The sequence below is a fragment of the Podarcis filfolensis genome, assembly GCF_964270895.1.
Source record: "Podarcis filfolensis genome assembly, chromosome: 12".
Classification (NCBI taxonomy): Eukaryota; Metazoa; Chordata; class Lepidosauria; order Squamata; family Lacertidae; genus Podarcis; species Podarcis filfolensis.
Window position 1 is genome coordinate 15,870,738 of NC_139614.1, and position 24,158 is coordinate 15,894,895.

The window sequence follows — 24,158 nt, forward strand, 5'->3', positions numbered from 1 at the left end:
AAGGTAAATGTAAAGGGACCCCTGACGTCGTCATCTCGCTTTATTGGACAAGGGAGCCGGCGTACAGCTTCCGGGTCATGTGGCCAGCATGACTAAGCCGCTTCTGGCGAACCAGAGCAGCGCACGGAAACACCATTTACCTTCCCGTCGGAGCAGTACCTGTTTATCTACTTGCACTGGCGTGCTTTCGAACTGCTAGGTGGGCAGGAGCAAGGACTGAGCAACGGGAGCTCACCCTGTTGCAGGAATTCAAACCGCCCACCTTCTGATCGGCAAGCCCTAGGCTCTGTGGCGCCACCCACGTCCCTTTCATGGAATTAAGGAGCCATGAAAAAAGAAAAGTGCAATTCTCTGGTAAGAGCTATGCAGAATGTTTATTTTAAGCAGTGACAGAAGTTGTTGCAGGAAATATTGAACAAAATGTTGCCAAATTAAGGCAGCACAGTAGTCAGGGTGGAAGATACCCTTGGGAGTAGGAAAGCCCAGAATACATTATGTTGATAACACAGGAAACCTTTTTTAAAAAAGTTTATGATTGTTTATTCCCTTTTTTTCTTAATGCCAGTCTTCATGTGTGGTGGAGTAGTTAAGACTGCCTGACTAGGACCTGGGAAACCAGGGTTCAAATCCCCACTCGGCCACAAAGCTCACTTGCCTTGGACCAGTCTCCACCTCTCCGCCTAACCTACCTCACAGATTTGTTTGTGGGGGGTTAAATGAGGAAGAGGAGAATCCTGTGCACCACTTTCAACTCCTTGGAACAAAGGTGGAATATAAATGCAATAGAATAAATACAGTGGTACCTCTGGATGCGAACGGGGTCCGTTCCGGAGCCCCGTTCGCATCCAGAAGCGAACACAACCTGCGTCTGCAGGTCGCGATTCGCCGCTTCTGCACATGCGTGTGATGTCATTTTGACTGCGCATGCGCGAGCAGCAAAACCCGGAAGTAGTGCGCTCCATTACTTCTGCGTAGCCGCAGTATGCAATCTGAAAATACTTATCCCAAATCTACTTCAACCCAAGGTATTACTGTAAAATCAAGTTTTTAGTTTATGGGTACTTTTAAAGAGAAGTACATCTCACTGGGCAGTTATAACAAACACAGAGTGAAGCGTTAAAACCCAAAGGAGACAAAATATATTCTGGCAACCTTCTACCCACGGCAAAAGAAAACATCCTATGTGTGATCAACTTTGGGTAGGATTGACTGAAAAAAACAACAAACAGAGATTTATCTGAAAAGCTGGTTGAAATATGAAGAATGCATAGTAGGGGTGTTACTTAAAATACACCTAGATCCTGAACGCACTAGGAATTTTAGAACAAAAATGCACATATATTTTAAACGCTACCAAAACAGTTTATATAACAGCGTGACTAAAGTGTGCAGCAATTCACCATGCTGACATGCAAATCACAAAGACTCACTTAGGGACATGTGGGGCCCATGCAGTTCCAACATACCTGATATGTAGAGACAGGGGAAGCAGCAATGAATGGCGTGATAGATGTCTGTGGAATCATGCGGTTTGTAGCAATGCTGTACGGTGAGGAATAAAATCTGCAAACAAAAACAAAACAAAAGGAAGAGTCTTGAGGTGATGGACTGACATGCTGCAATGAACTGTTTTTCATAGCAATTAACAGCCAAACACAAACCGGAGTCCTCTTCCCCACCCCACAAAAAAAGAAAAGAAAAACAGCAACCCAGTGCCTTTTCCTTTTCACATGTGTTGGTCAAGAAGCTGGGAACAGCCCTAACTGCTGCAGCTCACTAGATCCACCACAGTAGGGTGCAACACACAGCTGGGCCAGAAGTGGCATGTATTGGCTGTAGCCTGAATCACTGACACAACACCCACCTGCATCTAAGTCAGGCTTAGGCAAACTTGGCCCTCAGATGTTTTGGGACTACAACTCCCATCATCCCTAGCTAACAGGACCAGTGGCTAGGGATGATGGGAGTTGTAGTCCCAAAACATCTGGAGGGCCAAGTTTGCCTATTCCTGATCTAAGTTGACTGGGAAGATGAGGGAAGAGAGACAAGCAGAGGCAGCAACAAATGATGGAGGTATAAGGGCAACATTATCACAATCTCGGAAGCAACCAAGAGAGTTGAGTAGAGGTACATTTAAGGCACGGGTTGCTAAAACAGAAGTGGAGCATCTGCACAGTACTGGGCAATGGAAAGGATGCCTATAAAATGTTGGCTGGTGATTAAAACTCAATGAAGCTTCCCAAGAACCCTTAACAAATGGCGTAATGGATTTGTCAAGTTGCTTCAACCAACTTGAGCAGACTTGAGGCTCTTAAGTAGTTAGACTGCTACATTTTTCTGGGCTATAGACAAGAACAGTCGGTTCTTTGCATCATGGCCATGATGTTGGGAGAATAACAAAGAGAGAGAGAGAGAGAGGGAGAGGGAGAGAGGGCGTTTATTTTATTACTCAGGTTTCCAGCAACTTTAAAGTCAGATGCCAGCTAAAAACTACAAACTTTCAAATACAACAGAACCAAGACCTACAAACTTTCTTATCTAATTCACTTGTTGCCTGCGGTTCACAACCCAACTAACACACAGCCCCTTTGGGGGGTAAATGGGATGGGAACGTTATGTGTGAAATATAAAGAGAATGGAGGGTGCCATAGTTTGATTGATTTGCAATCCCAATCAGATAGAGATGGATAATTAAAACTATCTATTAAATCATTCTTGACATGGGAGCAGAATTAAATTATGCCTTCCTACTCTACTTCTTATGACATCAACTCCAACTGTAGAAGCAAAATGTGTTTCTTTCGGGGGGTGGGGTGGGGGTTATTGGGTTGTTGTTTTTATTTTGATTATGTCTCCTGTGGTTTTCTGTTTTGATTTTATTCTGTGAACCACCCTGAGACCTCCATCAATAAAATAATAATAATAATAATAATAATAATAATAATAATAATAATGGCAAGGCGTGACCTGTGCATATGTGAGAGGCTGAGAAAAGAATGTGCTGGAAGTTCCGCAGGGCATCAGTGGCTGTTTCTGTTTGAACCACTCGCCTATGATACTGGAAATCCCTCGCCCCAATGAAGGACTGGGAGAGCTGTACAGCGGTACCTCAGGTTACATACGCTTCAGGTTAAATACGCTTCAGGTTACATACGCTTCAGGTTACACACTCTGCTAACCCATAAATAGTGCTTCAGGTTAAGAACTTTGCTTCAGGATAAGAACAGAAATCGGGCTCCGGCGGTACAGCAGCAGCAGCAGGAGGCCCCATTAGCTAAAGTGGTGCTTCAGGTTAGGAACAGTTTCAGGTTAAGAACAGACCTCCGGAACAAATTAAATACTTAACCTGAGGTACCACTGTACTTGAGGAAGGGGAGTTTGCTGCTTCCCTCCCTTAAAACCTTAGCAGGAACTAGGACCATGCAGACCATGTATGACTGCATAGCAGAGTTTACTCATCCACTTGGGGAGAGCACAGAGGGAAAAGCTGATGTAATAATATAATAATATCTCACCCATCTGGCTAGGTTTCCCCAGCCACTCTGGGCAGCTTCCAGCAGAATATTTAAAAAATGATGAAACGTTTAAAACTTCCTGATACATGTATGTAGCAGTCAGGAGGACCACATTCTATGGAAAGTATTGGGGAAGAGATGCGTCACAATCTGGGCTTGCTGTATGATGAATCATAGAACTGTGGTGTTGGAAGGGTCCCTGGGGGTCATCTAGTCCAACCCCTGCAATGCAGGAATCCAGCCCACAGCCGTCCCTGGGTGGGGGGCTTGAACCATTCACCTTCTGGTTAACAGCCAGATGCACTTACACCTTGCGCCACCTGCACTCATATTTTGGCCTATTGCTTTGGAACTAGTAGGTAACTATTCAATGGAACTTTTCTATGAAGATAACCACTTGTTGACTACAACTATTATTATTAATCGAGTGATCTTCTGTAGCCACTGAACTACTTCAATGAAGTGCACTACTGCTTAATTGCAAGGACTGAACTATCAATCATAGAGAACTCTAGTCATGATTTACTGTAATCATTTGAGTCTTTTATTGAACTGAGCATGGTTTAATTACAGTTAGCAGATCTTCAAAGGTTGAATAGACAAAATAATTGAACGAATCCAAATGAAACTCACAAGGCTTTGTTCTGGCAACAGATGCATAATTAAACAACCTAATTATGTGCTGTATCAGTTGGTAACAGATTGCTAAACCAAGTTAACTGATGGGTAGAGGAAACAGCTCTGATTCTCAGTGACCCTCAAGGATCCCAGATAGAGATCTTTCAGATCACTTAACTATGTGATCCTTTTTAAACTGGAGATGCCAGAGACCAAACCTGGAACCTTCTACGTACATGCAAAGCATGTGCTCCACTACTGAGCTTTGATCTCTCTCCAAGTGTTCGTTGATTACGTTCGTTGAGCAATAATGATTCACTATTGATGGGAAATTGAGGCATTTCATCGTTTTTTTGTCAAGAAAAGAGCAAAGAGGGTAGTTTCTCTTCTGAGAAAATACACTTTGAGGCTGAGGAGTAATTCCTGAGGAGTTCAAAGTCCAAACTCAAGGGGAATCTAGGCTATCTGGAAGAACAATTTCAAAGGTTTAAAAGGATTTGACATTCAGATGTCCAGCTGCCATTGGATTAGCCTAGAGGGCTAATGCAAATTCAACCCATTGAAGGACAATGGCTAGAGATGTTTCTGCAATCAGCATCTGCAGAAAGGAGGCTATTTTGAGGAAAATATGAAATGAAGACCTTTTTGAAATAAAAGATAAAAAAATAATAATTGAGGTTGTGATAGGCACACACCCCTAAGCACTGATGATGTGTCTGAATGGGGGGGGGGAATATAGCAATGAGACATTACCTATTAATTAAATATTTTTAGAATGACACTGGGTCTCTGGAAACAAGATGGAAGAAACTTGTTGGGTCTTATCTATAGTTGAACAACATTAAACAACAGAGGACGCCCGACTGATTTTACACATTTGACCAACTTGCTAAAGCAAGCTTCTCCCTCTGCTTTTGTTTCTAGCTCAAATAAGAAATTTCCTTCTAAGGATAATTAGCCTTTGTCAGTTAATTCTATTTCTATATTACGTCCCATTTTTTCCTCTGTCCTTTTCTTGAACTGAACAGCAGCTATACATAACAATAAATAAGACCTTGTCTGTGAACATCAAAGGACTAATCTGCCTCTAAAAAGATGGAAAACTGCAAGGCTAATGAGAAGGAAAACGTTGGTATTATCTGCCTCCATATTAAAAGAGGTGGTAGAAAGTCACTAAATTAGAGAAAATGTATTTGGCAGAGAACAAAAGGCCTATATAAATACTGTAAATAAATGAAACAAAACTTTAGCCTGGAAGAGTAGCTATAATGATGAAGGACAGGTTATTCTGGAATCCTGTATTACTTATTAAAACAGATGGTAGATTTATCTGTCAGTGAAATCTGCAAAAAATTATGATTAAAATAGCTTGATGACTGATTCCTTTGTCAAAATGTTTTCAATATAAATGTTTGTATATAAATTTTCCCTCGGCTCTTTTTGCTGGCCCATGTAGGACCAGCATGGATAGTTGGCCCTGGTGAATATTTGACATTTCCTCCCCTTATGGCTTTGATCTATAGGCTACCACTAAAACGAGGCTGCATTTTAAGCTGCATTTTAAACTGTATTCTAACTTATATTTTAATCAACTGGGTTTTTTCTTCTTCTTCATGTTTTTACTGTATTAGCCACCCTGAGCACGGTCTTGGCCAGGGAGGGTGGGGTATAAATAAATAAATTACTACTACTACTACTACTACTACTACTACTACGTAATATATGGAAACATTACAATGGGGGGACACTTTCTTTTGAATAGTCAAATTATGTGGCCCCATATAGTTCTATTTGTTACAATATTAAGGACCCCTGACCATTAGATCCAGTCGTGACTGACTCTGGGGTGTGGCGCTCATCTCGCTTTACTGGTCGAGGGAGCCGGTGTACAGCTTCCGGGTCATGTGGCCAGCATGACTAAGCCTCTTCTGGCGAACCAGAGCAGTGCACGGAAATGCCGTTTACCTTCCCGCCATAGTGGTACCTATTTATCTACTTGCACTTTGACGTGCTTTCGAACCGCTAGGTTGGCAGGAGCTGGGACTGAGCAACGGAAGCTCACCCCGTCGCGGGGATTCGAACTGCCGACCTTCTGATCGGCAAGTCCTAGGCTCTGTGGTTTAACCCACAGCGCCACCCGCGTCCCTGTTACAATATTACTAATGAATTAAGCTATAGCTTTCCTTTCCTTGGGACCACATCAGTGAGGCCAGGAGGTGGGTCTTGTCAACTAGGCAGCCCAGGACCTCCATACACACTTGCTGGGAGCCTGAAGGGCCCTGCCCTGCTCCTCTCCACTTGTCTTGGGGTGAGGCCTGACAGGCTCCATAAAGGACTGCTGCTGCTGGACAGAGAGGGCTCTGTTTTTGTTTTTTAAATTGCTTTTATTTTTTTTACCTATGTCATTTTAAATTGTGATTGATATTGATGCTGTATTCTTAGTTTTAGGTTTTATGATTTATGTGGAAATTGTTTTCCATTTGGCTGTGTACTTTTTGAGGTGTTTTATTTATTGCCTACGACTTTTGTTAAACAGTGGATGCTCGGGTTGCGAACGTGATCCATGTGGGAGGCCCGTTCGCAACCTGCAGCGTTCGCAACCCGCAGTGCAGCGTCTGCGCACGCGCGGGTTGCGATTCGGCACTTCTGTGCATGCGCAAAGCGCAATCTAATGCTTCTGTGCATGCGCGGCCGCTGAAACCCGGAAGTAACCTGTTCTGGTACTTCTGGGATTCGGCGGCCTGCAATCCGAAAAAACACAACCTGAAGCGTCTGTAACCCGAGGTATGACTGTATTGGTAATTATGTAAATCTTGTCATGTTGCAAGCCGCCTTGAGCATTGTTTTCACTATGGGAAGGCGGCATACAAATAAAATGATGATGATGATGATGATGATGATGATGATGCTCCTCAGAAAGCTCACTTCACTGCTGCTAACTCAGCGGTTTGACTTCAGCCCTGGAGGCGCACTCCATTGGCTCTTGAGACTGACGGATGCTAACAAATAAATCCCTACTGCACTCCAGTTCTCTTGATCACTTGATAACAAATTGTCTAATAGTTGGCAATAATATATTATCCTTGTTGTTCCACTCTCAGTATGAATTGATTTATACTCTAAAGGTAAAGGGACCCCTGGCCATTAGGTCCAGTTGCGGACGACTCTGGGGTTGTGGTGCTCATCTCGCTTTACTGGCCGAGGGAGCCAGCGTACAGCTTCCGGGTCATGTGGCCAGCATGACTAAGCCACTTCTGGCGAACCAGAGCAGCGAACAGAAACGCCGTTTACCTTCCCGCCGCAGTGGTACCTATTTATCTACTTGCACTTTGATGTGCTTTCAAACTGCTATGTTGGGAAGACACAAGATTTACCCACCCTGGAAGAGTGGCAGATGAAGGTGATGGACTATATGGAACTGGCGGAAATGACTGGCAGAATCCGAGACCAGGGAGAAGAGTCGGTGGAAGAAGATTGGAAGAAATTTAAAGACTATCTGCAGAAATATTGTAAAATTAATGAATGTTAAAATGATGTTGGATTGAAATTAAGTGGCATTAGCAACAAGGCCAATAAGAATATGTAAAAATGGACTGATAATGGATGAAAATATACAGTTATAATATGTTAAGATATAGAGTTAAGATAAATGAAAGAGGGTAAGGATTTGCTGAACTGACTATGTGAACGGGAATACAAAAAAGGGAGGTGTGAGGAGGTCAAGGAAACAAGCAAACGAGCTTAAAGATATGAAAAAAAAGGATTTGTTTTTAACTTTTTCTACTTATTTCTCTTTGGTACTTTGTATTTTCTTTTTTTATGTATTTTTGTATTTTCTGTATTTTTTTTCTTTTTTTCTTGTCTTCTTTTATTCTGTTAATTTTTGCTTTTTGTAAAATCCTAATAAACATCTTACAAACTGCTATGTTGGCAGGAACAAGGACCGAGCAACGGGAGCTCACCCCGTTGCGGGGATTCGAACCGCCAACCTTCTGATCGGCAAGTCCTAGGCTCTGTGGTTTAACCCACAGCGCCACCCGCGCCCCAGATTTATAGTCTACATGCATCCAAATACATAATTATGAGAGGGTGGATTTTTAAAATTATTAATAATCTTTTTTAAAAAACAACTTAATTTTCCCCCAATTTATTTAATCTCTAATAATATTAATAATAATAAAATATGCCACCCATCCGGCGGGGTTCCCCCAACCAAAGAAACAATCAAAGAACTAGAAACTTCCTTAAAAACTTTGTGTGGTTATTTATTAATTACATTTATTCACTGCTTCTTAAGAAAAAGCCCCAAAGCAACTTACAAATTCAGAATGCAAAGATACCATAAGCTGCTTATAGAATTTCTCAAGAATAACTAGACATTGCTGCACAAATACTGTCTGCAAAAGGAAATAAAATAGTCCATTTACTAACTAATTTGGAGAGGTGATATAAAAAACCAGAATCTTAAAAGCCAAATCTCCCTGAGAGATGAGGATTTTAAAATATGGATTATATTTTTGCCAAGAAGAGGTGGCCACTGCTGATTCCTTAATACACAGTGATCAAACTAGTTTATTAATAGAAGAGATCTACTAATATAGTTTGATCAATATTATCAATCAGCTACACTTTTTCTAGCTGCAGAGAAAGAATATGACTAGGTTGAATGGAATTATCTGATACATAAATTGGAATTATTTGTTTTTGTTTGGGGTTACCACTATCTGTAAGGAAGCCTCTATTAAAATATGTGCTAATACTTATCAAATTTCTCTCTCTTGAGGCAAAGGGCAGGTATGCCCATTGCACTCATAAGTGTTTGCACTGAGTATTCAGCTGTTTGAAATAGCAGTAAGAAATAATGCTAAAATGTGGCGGTAGGAAAATGTATGTTAATAGTAGCGGTAGTAGTAATTTATATATTGTAAATCTGAGAAAATAATTCTCTATGCAGATGACATATTGTATTCAGTGCAGGACAAATAACATGAAACATGTACCAAACCATATTTTATAACACATGCTATTTTATAACATTTATATTTAATAACATAAAAAATAATAACGGTTGTAACAAAATGATAAACACCAAGTCTATTTCCAGATTCCATTAAAAATATTCAGGAGGTCTAAATTTGTTGCTGACTCTAGATCTAGCAGAATCGACAGTGCCTGGTGCATAAAGCTTGCCCTTTCTGATTAAATTTCTACAGGATTCAAATAATTATTGTATTTTAGTGCCAAATCAAACAATCTCACCTAACACATTCAGGACCTTTTCGGTGGTGGTTCCCTGTTTGTGGAATGCCCTCCCTCGTGAGGTGCATGTGTCTTCCTCATTATTGACTTTCAGGCGAAATCTGAAAACATGTATTGCCTTCTATTAGTGGCCGGGATCCTAATTTTTTTTCTTTGTAAACAGAGGGAACCTCTTTTCAGGAAGGAGAGTTCCACATAAGTAAAGAGTCCTTGTGTTGGAGCAATTCTCATTAGGTTAAAAGTCACTCCTGTTCATGAACTGAAATCTCAGGATCCAAGCTACAGAATCCGCATAGAGATGTTTCTATTTGAAAAAGCTATGGTTTTGCAAAAATAAAATATTGAATAGAATGTAGTCATTTCACACGGTGATTTACTGAATGGAATGATGTTTTCCACTTCATAAAGTGATTTGTGTTGCCATGTGCATGCAAAGTGAAGAGAAATAAAGACCTCCCCAAAACACAGGTACAGTGGTATCTCAGGTTAAGTACTTAATTCGTTCCGGAGGTCCGTTCTTAACCTGAAACTGTTCTTAACCTGAAGCACCACTTTAGCTAATGGGGCCTCCTGCTGCTGCCGCGCCGCTGGAGCACTATTTCTGTTCTCTTCCAGAAGCAAAGTTCTTAACCTGAAGCACTATTTCTGGGTTAGAGGAGTCTGTAACCTGAAGCGTATGTAACCTGAAGCGTATGTAACCCGAGGTACCACTGTACACAAAAATCTTCTTTGGTTCCCATATTTTCATTTTTTAAAAAATGATATTTATTCAAAGTTTCATGAATACATAAGTATGAAAAAAGAAAAATACAGAAAAATACAGCAAAAAAAATAAAAGAAAAAGAAAAAACCAAAAAAGAAGAAAAATACAAATCTCAAATTACATCTTTTCATTTGCTTATTTCTTGAACCTCCTCACACCTCCCTTTTTGTATTCTAATTTAATTCATTATTCCCGCAAATTCTTCCCATATTTTTCAATTTTAATTTAAATAATTTATCTTAACAATCTATCTTATTTATTAATTCAACATATCTTTTCCATCTTTTAATATATTCTGTTATTCAGTTTACCTTAATTTCTTTAACCTTATCTTATCTTACAAACCTTAAAATTTCAAAATTTAAACCATATTCATACATAACTCCTTAAATCTTTTTTACTAAAGCCAATTTAGTTCCTTTCCAGCATGTTCCCTGATATTTCATTAATGTTGCACTAATTCCAAAAATAAAAAGAATTTTTTCTTGCTATCTCTAATTTTTATCCAACGTCCCTTCTTCCTGGTCTCGGGTTATGTCAGTCCTTTCTGACCATTACATCCAGTCCATCAATCTGGTGATCTTATGTCCGAGGCCCTTAAGTCTCTTCTAGGCCCCTTCTGCAGATTTTCTTGTTCTTGTTTGTGCTTACGCACTTCTTTGTCTTTTGTTGATTTCTTTCGTAGTTTCTCTCCTTTCTCCTTGGGGAGTGGGTCTCCGGAGGATTCCATCCAGTAATAATTTCCATTTTCCTTCATCAGACTAGCCCATTCCCCACAGTCCCACTCCCCGTCATCATCTTTGTAATCCAAAAAATAGTTATCCAAAAGATAGTTGTCCACCTGTTTCATAGTCCCACTAGAGTTAAGAGCTTCCTTGACTCCAAAAACTTCCAGACACTCTCCAAGTTCAATCTTCCAATGCAGTGGCTTTTGCTCCTGCAGGACTTTGGGTCTCTCCATTTGTGTTGTTTGAGGTGTAATCGCAGCCTCTTCCTTCCTCATCTGCCCTTGGACTTGCCCTGTCAAACCAGATTCCTGAATTGGTCGCTGTATAGCTTCTTTATCCTTATTTCCTGTTAAATCATATTCACTGGCTACAGCATTCATCAAGTCCAACTTTTCATTCATCAAGATCATTTTCTCATGCAGCTGCTCCAGCAAAGCATTTGTCATGCCAAGGGCAGACACCAAACCTTCCTTCCAACACATTTCTGTTCAAGGTCAAACGGCTGGTCCCACGATCCCAATCTCGCAGCTGTAAGGTCTCCAAGTAAGCTGCAACAACCAACTGACAGGCTCCCTCTAGGGGACACAATTTCTATTTGTATCCATTTTTAAAATGTATCCAACAAAGGAGATTACTTTCGGTTTTCAAATACTTTGTTTCTTTAAAATGCAGAAATGCAGAAAGTAGCGTTGAAGTTAATTTGTTTCTCTCTCTTTTTTTTTTTTAACTATCTGTCAAAATGTTCCACTTTCAATCAATGGACGTCTCAAACAATTTCTGTCCAGACACCCCGTCCCCAGGTTTGGGACGATGGAAACTTAAATTCCTTTACTCTCCTCCTGCAGGATTAAACAGTCAAATCCCCCCCCCTTTTCTCCTGCTTCCAAGGGGGTTTTATTGGTTGTAGATGCAGGAAATTTCCAACTTTAAAACAGTTTTCCAGGCTATTAGATTGCAAGGTCTTTGCTTCAGTCTATATACAAAAAGCGGAAGGCGGACTTCCTGTTTAAACCTTCCCGCTTCGTTGCCTAATTCACAAATTTTACAGATTTCTTGATCCAATTTTCCGTTTTTACTCACGGGTACTTGGAGTCCAATTGTCATCAGGAAAAAGTCAGCGCTCTCCGGCGATGGCTGTGTGGCTTCCCTCCGTGGAAATAGCAATCGGTTCACAGCACCGCGCTGCTCACCCCACTTCACTCCGGAGCCCCGAAAAGGGGTTTCCTCGCGAGTAGGGGAGGCGCTCTTGGTGCTCTGCCGAACCCCACGTTCCCAGGCTTCTCCACCTGGGATTTCTAGCGTGTCCCCGCCTTCGCCGCGACGGGAAGACCCAATTTCCACAGAGCCCGTTCCTCCAGTCAGAGGAACTCCGCCATTCGTCGTTGGCGCTAACCCGGAAGTCCCATATTTTCAAATTAGATCATGCATTTATAGTTAAGGGGGAAATATGGTCATTGGTCTGGTAGACAAAATGTATACATTATTAATGATATTGGATACCACATCCCATAATATTAAAGAGGACAAGAAAGAGCCTGCCCTCCAACATCTCCAGTACAATTTGAGAATGGAGTTGAAAACAGTCTTCCGGGAAATTGCGAGTTAAAAACATAAAGGAAGGTGATTATAAAACACCAGCGACATTTGAGTCCATGTATGTTAAGTAAAATTTAAATAAGGATAGCTGCTGAAGCTAAGAACATGTTAAGTCAAATTTTGTTAATATGTATTTGGACTTCTTCAGCTAACAGCCTATATTGGATAAGATATTTAAAATGTAATTTAAGAAGTTACAGGATAATATTTACCAACAGATATTGTTCTGATGCTTGTGAGGCACCTTCAACAAATGGATAACTATAATTTGGAAATGGTAATATGTTTACTTACTGCAGCATGCATATGCTGCTGAATATTGGGGTGGGATTGATCAGTCACCATTGCTGGATTGGTTTTTCTGGATCTGGGATCTTATATATAGGCCTAACGTTATAATCATATACACACTGACTTGAGAGCATAGTCATGTCTAAGACTGCACTGTAACGATTCAAATGAGAGAACTCGGTGGGACAATAGGTTTATTCAAAGATGGAGTTTATTAATCACTTATTAGAACTACTTGAACGACAACATAAATTTATATAAGCTTGTCCCTGATACCCTTGATACCCTCCTGATTTTTTTAGACTATACCTCCCATCATTCCTGACCATTTGGCTGACGTGAGTTGGAGGAACAAACCTCTTGGGAGAGGCTGGTTTATTTTCTCTTGAAGTTTAGAGCTTACAGTTAATTAAAGTAAGCAATCGGGCATTTAGTTGTGTTGAGATGGGGACAGTGGCAGGGAGAAAAAGAAGTCAAAAGTAATCTGACAGAAATTTCATTTCAGTAATAAATAAAAAGTAAGATTTCAAAATATGCGTGACAAGCATACTAGGCTCTGGGAAGGGGTGTAGGAGAAGGGGAATTAAAGAAAACAGCAATAAATTTCTGTTCAGTACTGCCTACACACTAAATGCTTGACAACAAATGTCTGTGGTTTTAGCTTTCAAACATAGCTGGGTAATATTTTGCAGGTGTCCTATTTATGAGGTAATGAATGAGGAGATAGGAACATTTTACACACCACTGGTGCTCTTTGGTCTTCAAGCAAGAGTCTTTTATTTTTTTAAAAGTGGGTTCTGAATGCATTTCTATTTCATTGGCTCACCAGGAATATTGGCGAGTTCTCTCTTTTTTATTAGCACTCCTGTGTTGGCCACTAGGAGCGGACACTGGTTCCCTGACAAATTTTGGTTTTAAGTACATAAACAAAATGAAGCTAGAGATGTTAAATGAAAATGATCAGTACAAGATTATAGTACTGGGATTTATAGGGTACTCAGTTTGAAAATGAAATAAATGTAAGTAAGCCTGCAAGTAACCAGAACTGTGTGTTTTTGATCTTTTCTGTTCCAATCCTTTCCATCACAAGGGCAATATTTTCCCCTAAGAGGTTAAAAACACTGGCACTTAGATGGATGCAATGTAGATGAAAGACAGTAGAGGGTAAGAAAGTATACAAAGAGAGAAACGTCCTACTTGAACCTCCCAATACTCCTACCTGGGAATAAGCTCTTCGTGAATCACATTTGATGCGACTTTTGCAAAAAAGGCTTGCTTAAGCCCAGAACTTGATAGGCAGCTAACCATTTACTTTTCAGTTAAAGAGAAGCAGTTATCTAAATAGCATTTAAGCCTGGAAAATACATACTCAAGCAACAGCAAGGAGCAAAACACACACACACACACACACACACACACACACACACACACACACCACATGTCTCTCTCAGCTTTCATGTCAAGGACTTTTCACCGTAATAACTTGCAAATGCTCTCTTATAAGACTTAAGATAAAATAGGTATTCAGACGCTCATGCAGCTTCCTAAGCTTTCAGGAGGAGAAGACAAGGTTTTGTTGCTTAAGGAGAATTCAGCGGTCTGGTAGGAAGGACATGGTACTTGGACATAAACAAGTTTTTTCCTTTATTCATTTCCTCTTAAAGAATTCATCTTTTTTTCTCTTCCCTCAATTTTCCATAACTCTAAGCCACCTTGGTTGGGTTTTGTAATTTTTTTTGGCATTGAAAGGTGAGGAATACATACATTTTAAAAATTCTTCCTCACTCACTCGTAAATATTTCTACCAAGGAATGTTTAGAAATCCCATTTCAGACCAATGGAGAAGCAAAAGGATCAAAAGTTAATTCCCATTATCTCCTAGGTTGCCTGTTTTATAGCTTATACAATCTTTGTAAGAAGTTAAGAAGACATCCGAAGAGTTGGCACACTGGAACCCTGTCCTGTCTTTCTGGTTTCTCCAGAGCTTTCTAGTCCAAAAGAAAGACAACTTACTGCCCTCTTCACCTGCTGCTTTCTTAGCCTTAGCAAACCTCAAAAAAGGCTCTCTTCCATCTCTCACAGCAGCTAACTGCTCTGACCTTTGCATATTCTCTTCTAACACTGCTTCTGATTGACTCCACCAAATCTCACAAGATCATACAAGATCATACTCCACCAAATCTCACAAGATCATACAAAGGGTGTGGGTGACATTTTTCTAGCCTAAGGACCACATTCCATTCTAGGCAAAGCTTTCAGTGGCCACATGTCAGCGGTGGGCAGAGGCAAAAGTGGACAACCTTTGTAAATTTTTCCTTTGTACAGCAGGCTAATTTTACACACACACCTCTCAATTCTCTATCCAGGTCAGCAAGCAGCATTATAGGAGTTCAAAGACATGAGTGTTTATCAAGGCACTCAAAACTGGCTACTTTTCTTTTTTTAAAATGTATTTGATAAGAAAAACAAATAGAATTCTCTAACTTCCAAATGTAAATTCTACCTTATTGCTAGAATTGTATTGTTCTTTTATGATGTAAAGTTATGCTTCATGCTCTTAAAATGTTGTAAGCTGCTTGGATGTTCCTTATGTGGCAAGTGGCTAATAAATTGAATAAATAATGGTGAGGAAGATGATCATCTTAGCAACATGAGATTTACAATTCAAGCAGCTAGTGATAAATACATCTTTTTCTATATCCCAAACTGTTCTACTACAGCAGCATTTGTTATGCTATTACAGTAGTCCTAACTACAAACATTTTAGCTATGACAATATTGCTTTCAAACATAAATAAATGCCATTTTCCAGATAAACCTTTAGACCCCAGTCTCTCTTCCCATTACTCTACCATCATATCCCCCCCCACAAATTGTCTCCTAGTATTCCTCCTGTCAGTTCTGTTATCACTTGCTCCCACCCTCAACATACCAAAAGGGGTTTTCCTCAGTCAGTCCAGGGAGTGCTCCCATGTCAATCAAGTGTACAATTCAAAATTACCTCAAAAAACAAGGCATCCATTTTCAATCAATCACAGAACAACTAAACAACAAAAAAACAAGCCCACGAGATGTTACTACTGCCCCAGAAAACACTTCATTTTTTTTTTGTCACTTGAGAATTTCATAATTTTACATCAATAGCAAGAGTAAGTGCTCTGTTTCACAAACACCAGCTGGATGTCTAAATGCTATAGAACTTATTGGACCTGGCCCAGAACATTGTTAGTATGAAACAATGCAGCTCACCTTCTCTGCCATACATGTAGGCTCTTCTAACTAATAATGGTTTCACTTGTCTCTTTTAACACTCAAAAGGTTTTGAAATCAGGAACACTCAATATCAGTTGAAATTGGCATCCAGACGCATAATCCCAATGAATTAATAGACAAGAAAATACTCTAGTTCATAAAATGTGTTGTGGGAGTGTGTGGTTCCTTGTATGGCAAAACAGGAAAAAAGGCATAATGAATTATTTTTTAAAACCCAGTAAGTTCCACAATCTGACATGGCAGACTTTAAAAGCATGTGGCTAGGGTGGCGCTGTGAGTTAAACCACTGTGCCACTTGGGCTTGCCGAACGAAAGGTCGGTGGTTCGAATCCCCACTCCCGTTGTTCGGTTCCAGCTCCTGCCAACCTAGCAATTCAAAAGCATGCAGTGCAAGTAGATAAATAGGTACCGCTGTGGCGGGAAGGTAAACGCCGTTTCCGTGCACTGCTCTGGTTTCACCAGAAGCGGCTTAGTCATGCTGGCCACATGACCCGGAAGCGGACAAACACTGGCTCCCTCGGCCTTTAAAGAGAGATGAGCACTGCAACCCCAGAGTCGTTTGTGACTGGACTTAATTGTCAGGGGTCCCCTTACCTTTTATACGGAGTAACACACCTGACAGGAGATCATTTATTTATCTGTAACTACACTCCGCAATTGTAATTTTGTTCTTTGATATACTAACATCTTTGGTGTATATACACAGGCTACAAGGACAGATTTACAAATGTCCTTAACAAGATAACACCTGGTTTACAACAGAGTTCTTCAGGACACATTGCTGATAACTAGCAGACAACTCACATATTTCAACGTCTACATCACAGAAGGAAGCCACGGTTGGGAAATGCATCATCGTTTCTTCTATACAGGCTGTATTTCAGTGCCAAAAATTTCACTACCACTATGTCTTTATGAAGTTGTACAACGCCAATGCCTCATATTTATCCTCAGAAATAAACATTATCTCCTTGCATGGCATGCCCATAGGTAGTTCTGACAAAAAGCTCATGAACAATATCCCTGGGCTAACATAAAGCTTAAGTATTACCAAGCATTATTACATTGGAGGCTTTCATTGCCGTGATATCAGATTAGAAATGAGAAAGATGAGTTGGAGCCAGCAAGTCTGTTTTACAATAACCATGCGCAACCCTTTCTGTGGATGACAAGGCAGGGAAAGATGTCATCCGTCAAGTTCTCTAGAGAGGGCTGTGTGAGAGGGAGCCTGTGAGACTGCTGAGAGGAAAGAACCATCATGAATCAAAAGCTCAGTACAACCTCCAGTTTCTTGGAAATTCAAAGGAGAAATTCTGAGGCAGGATTCTGGTGATGAGATCTGGTGATAACCCTGCTTGGAAGTCACCAACCCATGCATGGAAACAAGCAAAAATGGCTCCCACATACATGTATTGTGTATAAATAATAAATTATAAATCATTATTATAAATTATTATTATGATGCCTACTTTATGTGCACATGGAGAATCTCTCTCTCTGACAGAACGAGAAGCCAATGTGAACTGCGATGTTGTCATGGAGATTGTCCACACAGGAAAATGTATATTATTGAGAAGCTTACAATTTTATCTCAGTCACTCCCCACGAATGGGAGTACTTGAACTTTCAAGGGAGCCATTGCTCCAGAGTAAAAAATGTTTCTCTTCAAATGAGTGGATCTTTCTCCAGGAGGGTGGAGGATGGGCTTTGGGACATTTGCTAGTTTTTGCCAGAAACACCTTTAAATGGTTGTTTGGAAGTGTAAAATGCACTGATAAACGCTGCCTGACAAATACCAAGAAGAAGAAGAAGAAGAAGAAGAAGAAGAAGAAGAAGAAGAAGAAGAAGAAGAAGGAGAAGAAAGACCTTTGGTATGAGGGGCATTCAGGGGAGAAATGATCCTTCCCTAGTCCTGAAGATAATTTGAATATGTATGCTTCTTGAGTGAAGGAACTAGGCATACTGAGGGAACTATCTACTGCCAAAACATATCTGCTGTCAGGGAAAGAGAATGACTCCTTCTCCAGAGAACGTACAAACCTACGTAAATCTGCAGTTGCCAAATGGATATGAGAAAAGGCTTCACAGTCAACTAGATGATATAAACAACAGGATGCAAAAAGGGGAAAAAAGAAAACTAGCATTTATGTTTGACAAGCTAGCTTAAATTTGTTTTCAACAGCATTTTTGTGGGTGACTTGTTCTTTAAATGATTTTTTTTTTGCTGCTGGAAACCAGTCGGGGGCAGGGGGAGATCATGGTGCTGTGTAGTATTTTTTAAATAGTAAAGTATATGCTACTTACCCATTCTGAATAGCGGCCGTGGGGTCATATGTCAAGGCCATGCCAGCCTGTACACAGTTAGGGGGGAAAACAGAAGGTTACTCTTTTTATATCACACATACACACAACAACCAACGAAAAAGGGGAGAAATTAGAGAACCCACTATATAATCCTTTTTTCCCATTTTTTGACTTAAATTGACTTTTAGTGCTTTTAAAAACTTGCATTCTATTGATGTCAGTTTCGTGCTGTGCCAAATGCTGCTTCTATTTTCACAAAAGTCTTCATTCACCATAAAAGAGGCATTGTTGTTTTTTTCTGTCTCTCTTGCCGAGAGCGGAGGAACTTAGAAGAAATGTTGTGGTGTCTGTGTGCAGGTTGTGCTTCACAAATGTGAGGGGTGCCTGGGTGGTATTTTCCCGCTTTGAGTTAAAACAAAAACACCCAGTGCATGGCTCTTTATAAAACGGTATATCGTGGCCCACAAGCCCTCGTTGGCTGACAATTTCAACCCCCAATGTTGTGTGACTGTTGTTGGACTCCAATTCCCATCAGCCACAGGCAGTCTGGTCAATGATCAGGAATGATGGGGTTGGACTCCAGGAACATTTGGAGGGTTGCAAGTTGCAATTTTTCTCTGGAGTTTATGAAAGTCCCATTTGTGCTTAGAGGGGTTTGAGGTTCTTTGTACAAAGCTTATATCCCAGAATCCCCATGTGGCTACAGAATGCTCATTCTAGGAAGCAGCACCAGAATGTACTACGTTATATGAGGAGCTCATAGGTGCAGGGAGAGACCTCAGGAACTGTGGTGTTTTTTTGTAATGAAGTAGAAAAATGACCATTTGGCCACTTCATACATTCAGTAAGCAATGCTCAAAGTTCTCTCCTCCACTCTCATTGCAAACCACTTTGATTCCCCTTCACCCTCTTGAATTGCCCCCAAAGATGGAGGTGAAAGATGCAACACCATGTAGATATTTTTATTCTCCAAGAAATAGGATACACTTGCCCGGTAAATGTGTTCTGTTTATTTCCACTGATTTGCAACTTCTGTGCTGCCTGCTATTTTATTTTTCTTTAGCTGAATGTGTCAAGCATTTAAAACGCTCAGTTTAGAGCACATGATAGCATTGGAGACTTTAATCCTGTTGTGGATCAGAGCCATAGCTAGGTGATCTTATGCCCCTGGCAGAACCATCCAGATTGCGCCCCCTAGCCATGGACAAATTAACTCGTCTTTCCACCTCTCCTCCAACCCCCCCCCCATACACCCATTCAATTCCTCACACACTTCACCTTGAAATGAATTCTTTCACAGAAAACCCAATATTTGTTTTTTTAACCAATTTTGAGCCCCCCCCCCCTCGCCTGCACCCCTGGAGGGGGCCTTTCTCATCACCCCCTAGCTGCAGCCCTGCCCCTTATAGACCATGACTAGGATACAAACTACAACAGTTAAATGGTGTAAAATGTAAGTTGGTTCACATTTATTTCCTTCTTACAGACAAATGATCAGTTACTAAACCAGCAAAACTATGTTGAGACACAATAATTATTAGGCCTGGCCAGTTATGTTCAGTGGTACTGTATTGATAACATTACCCCAATGACTTGGGATGTTGCTTTTAAACCAGCAAAAACAAGATAAAACTGCAATGCTGGTAACAGCAACCACTGACATCGCAAAATACAGTTGTGCTACATATTACCCCGTTTATTCTGCTTACTCAATGAGCGGGGTGTTCAGATCGTGTGATAATGTTTAAAATGTAAAAGGAATCAGAGGAACTGAGTGTAAACTCTTAATGCCAACCGTGGGCCAATCATACAATGCAATCCACACCATTATTGGTTATTTCCCTTTTGACTGACAGTGCTGACTGGCAGAGCCAGCGTAGTATAGTGGTTAAGAGCGGTGGACTCGTAATCTGGGGAACCGGGTTCGCTTCCCCGCTCCTCCACATGCAGCTGCTGGGTGACCTTAGGCCAGTCACGCTTCTCTGAAGTCTCTCAGCCCCACTCACCTCACAGAGTGTTTGTTGTGGGGGAGGAAGGGAAAAGGAGATTGTTAGCCGCTTTGAGACTCCTTAAGGGGAGTGAAAGGCGGGATATCAAGTCCAAACTCCTCCTGTAAACTGATAGTGTGTCATCAGAGGTCTATACGCCTTTTGTATGCTTGTCTCCATCTTCTTCAGTTGGAAAAATAAAAGCAAACAGTCTGCCTACTGGTATGAACTTGTAATTTAAGTACAATGTCAGCCTGACAAGGTGAGCCATACAGAGGAGGATGACTGGCACACATAATGACCCAAATAAATGAGATGGACTATAACTCGAAAGCCCAGCCAGAAAGCGAGATGCCAGGTATAAAGTAAACAATAAGGAACTGGAAACTAACAAGCATGTGGTAGACACATAAGGAAGAGAAGAGAAGAGCAAATGGGTCACAGGAATTGTTTAAAAGTTGTTAGAAACATGGGGGATGATTTGGCAAAAAAAGAAAAAGAAAATAAATAAACAAACAGAAAGAGAATAAACCTTCCTCATTGTAAGTATTCTGAGCTAGAAGCTCTTTGAAGAAGAAAGGGATGAAGCCAACAGTCCAAATGAGATTTGGTTTAAACATTCCTGTAGTAAAATAAGCTTTACTCAGTGGGTGAGTTAACTTGGCATTGATCTTTCTTTTGATAATTTATGATAGTTTTAACTTTTAAAAAAAATACTGTGTGATTAAAAGGTTTACAATTTTTTTTAAAAAAAAATAAAAAACATTTTAAATAATAAATCAAACATTTAGACATAGCATGTTATGAACATACAGCTGTTCGTTCAGGAAATAAGATGTTCTCCCCAATGAAACACGCTGAGAGACACTCATTTCAATGTACATATTCTCACTGATATGCTATGAAAATAATGTTTCTGGCTTCTATTAAGCTTGTGTGTGCAGTTTTGAGTAAGACCTGTATGGGACTGAGTTAGGCCAAGCCAAGTCAGCTCCAAATCCACAAACATGTTTATATAAAAAATGGTTCAGGAATTCAGAATTCTTTCCTAGCAGTTATCCCCTGCTAAGCTCTGTTGCCTCTTACTAGGCAATCCCTAGGATTACCTTTGATGCTGACACCCTTTTTTGAAAATGGCTTGTATTTAAAACCACACTGCGCGTAGCTGCAGAATACATTTCAATGCACACTGCATGAAAAATAAACATGACATTAATGGAACCAGTGTATTTGATTTTAATACAGTGACTATTCCGATCTATTATAAATGCTTACAGCTGACATTTCCAATATCGGGTGCTCAGAAATGGTAGCCATTTATGTTAATCTTAGAGAAGCTTGATGAATTTGATCTTTGTGAATTAGGTTGTGAAATAATCTGATCTGCACTCCTCGGACTAATATGCAGATTGAAATATTACCGCCCTTCTGATTTTGCACTCTTCCAAATTCTCCTCAGCTCAAAAAAATTCCAAAATGCATTTAACGAATATATTTTAGGATACAAATATTTAGAAATGTACATATATATATATTTGGAAAGTTTGTTTTATTTATTTTTATGTATTTATATGCATTATGTACATATTTTCATTTTAAGAAATAAAATAAAAATGTACATCAATGCAAAATCAGGAAGAAATGGATTTATGAACACAAAATAGGCACACGTCCTGAACTGAACCATGTTCTCCTTGTAGCTATCACTGCTACCTGCTAGCTCATTGCAGGAGAACAGGGAACCAGATAAGAGAGGCAGCTGGAGAGGGTGTCAAGGGGCTGTGATCCACGATGGACCTTCTGTCAAGATGTCATCAGGCACATAATGATATCAACTCTTGATGCTAGCCCTAGCAATAATGAAAGGGGAAAGGAGTGCGCTCACTGGGAGGGGGAGGCATTCTTTCCATACACATCTTATTCTGTTCCTCACTGATTTTGCTTTGGTTGAAGCATAAAAAAGCAAAAATTAACTAGATACTGAAGCTTGGAAAGATTAAGCCTACACCCAATCTGATGTGAATGTTGTGAGTCCTTAAAGATCTTTTCCAGCATTTGTTATCTTCTGTTTTTTTTTTAATAATATTTATTAAAGATTTTTTAAAATTATAAAAAAGAAAAAACAGAAAAAATAGACAAAACAGAAAAACAGAAAGAAAAAATACATCCATCATTCTCAAATTTTTAACTTTCATTACCTTCTTTCTTTGACCTCCTCCTCCTCCCCTTCCTTGTATCCTGGTTAATAATTATCACAGCAAATCCTTTCCAAAGTTCATAATATTTTGTCCTTACATTGTTTTAATCTATTTTCATCTTGTCTTACAGCAAACCTTAAAACTTAAAACTTAAATCTTATTTTTACCAACTTCTCATAACCATATCATTAACCTAATTCTTTAAACATTTTTACTAGAACCAAGTAGTTCCATTTCAACATTTTTCTAACATTCATCAATTATTTTAAAACAGTCCCAATGACAAAAGAGGAAAAAAAGTAAAACAATCCAATCTTCATCCAGCGTCCCTTCCTCCTGGTCCCGGATTTTGTCAGTCCTTTTTGTCCCATTAATCTAGCACATTAACCTGGTATCCTTATATCCGAGGCCCTCAAGTCTCTTCCATGTCCCTTCCGCGACTCTTCTTCATATTTTCCTTTCACTCGTGGGAGCTCCAGCTTAGTAATGTTTTTGACCCTTTTCAGCAGATCAGCCCCATTTCCATAGTTCAGACTAAACTCCATGTGATATTTAAACACCTGTTTCAGATTCCCTCCAAAATTAAGAGCCCCCACAACTCCAAACATCTGACGGCCCATTACCAGACTCAGAAAGTCCAAACATCCCTGCATGGGAGGGTCAGTCCAACCCCCCATTTCCAAACCAAACCAAACTTTATCTTTCCAAATCTGTTTTTTTCCAAATTCATTTATCAAATCCAAAGGCTCATGATCCTGCAGGGCCGCAACTCCCTCCATTTCTGGCACCCAAGATTCAGCAGTATCCTCTTCTCTCATCTGTGCTGTCATAGCACACTCCTGTTTTAGTTCCTGGGTAGGCTCCATGTAGTTTCCTACTGCCTGTTCAAAATTTCTGGCCGCATTAGTCATCAAATCCGTCTTCTGGCTTAGCTGGTCCAATAGGGCATTTATTTTACAGAAAGCACCCAACAGAGCTTCTGAAAACATTGTCCTACAAGGTCACAAGTCCTTTCCCACGACTGTAATCTGTAACAGCTGCAAGCTCCTGAAGTTGGTTACAATTTCACAGTCTCCCTCTAGGGGGGAAACTTCTGTTTCTTCTTTCTTTTAAGAACAATAGCAACAAAGTTTCTTTTTTAAGATATTCAGTCAATATTTGTTCCTTTGAAATGCGAAAGGAAACAATGGAATCACTATGTTACTTTTCTTTTAGCTGTCTGTCAAAAACATTTGTCTCTGGTCAATGAGCTTCAAACGTCAGTCCTGACACTCCGCTCCAGGATCAGGACGGTGGAAAGTTACTTTACTTTAAACTCACTTCTGCAGGTTTAAACAGTCCAAAAAGAGATCCCCCTTCTTCTCCTGCTACCGAAGGGGGGTTCCACGATTTTAAATGATGAAAGCCAATCCTTTAAAAGTAATTTTCTAAGCTCTAGTTTACGTTGTCTTTGCTTTATTCTGACTACAAAGAAACGGAAGGCTGACTTCCTGTTTAGACCTTCCCGTTTCAGTACCAAATTGAGGTAAATTTTGAGTCCAATTCCTCTCTACTGGCCAGTCCTTATTTAAAATCCAATTGTTCGAGTTTTAAGTACTCACAGGTGATTCTTTAAATGCCAAATT

The 24,158-nt window shown here is 40.1% G+C and overlaps 1 protein-coding gene across 4 annotated transcripts in view; it reads right to left on the reverse strand.

Moving 5' to 3' along the window:
• RBMS3 (RNA binding motif single stranded interacting protein 3) overlaps window positions 1–24,158 on the reverse strand; it is a gene marked incomplete at its 3' end in the record, with an annotated part of 470,025 nt that overhangs the window by 61,055 nt on the left and 384,812 nt on the right. For all 4 annotated transcript variants that reach the window (XM_083578126.1, XM_083578127.1, XM_083578125.1 and 1 more), the window contains exons 8-9: window positions 18,348–18,394; window positions 1,467–1,563 (exon numbers count right to left, since the gene is read on the reverse strand). In XM_083578126.1, the coding sequence (XP_083434252.1) occupies window positions 1,467–1,563; window positions 18,348–18,394 (144 nt within the window). The remainder of the gene's footprint in view (window positions 1–1,466; window positions 1,564–18,347; window positions 18,395–24,158) is intronic.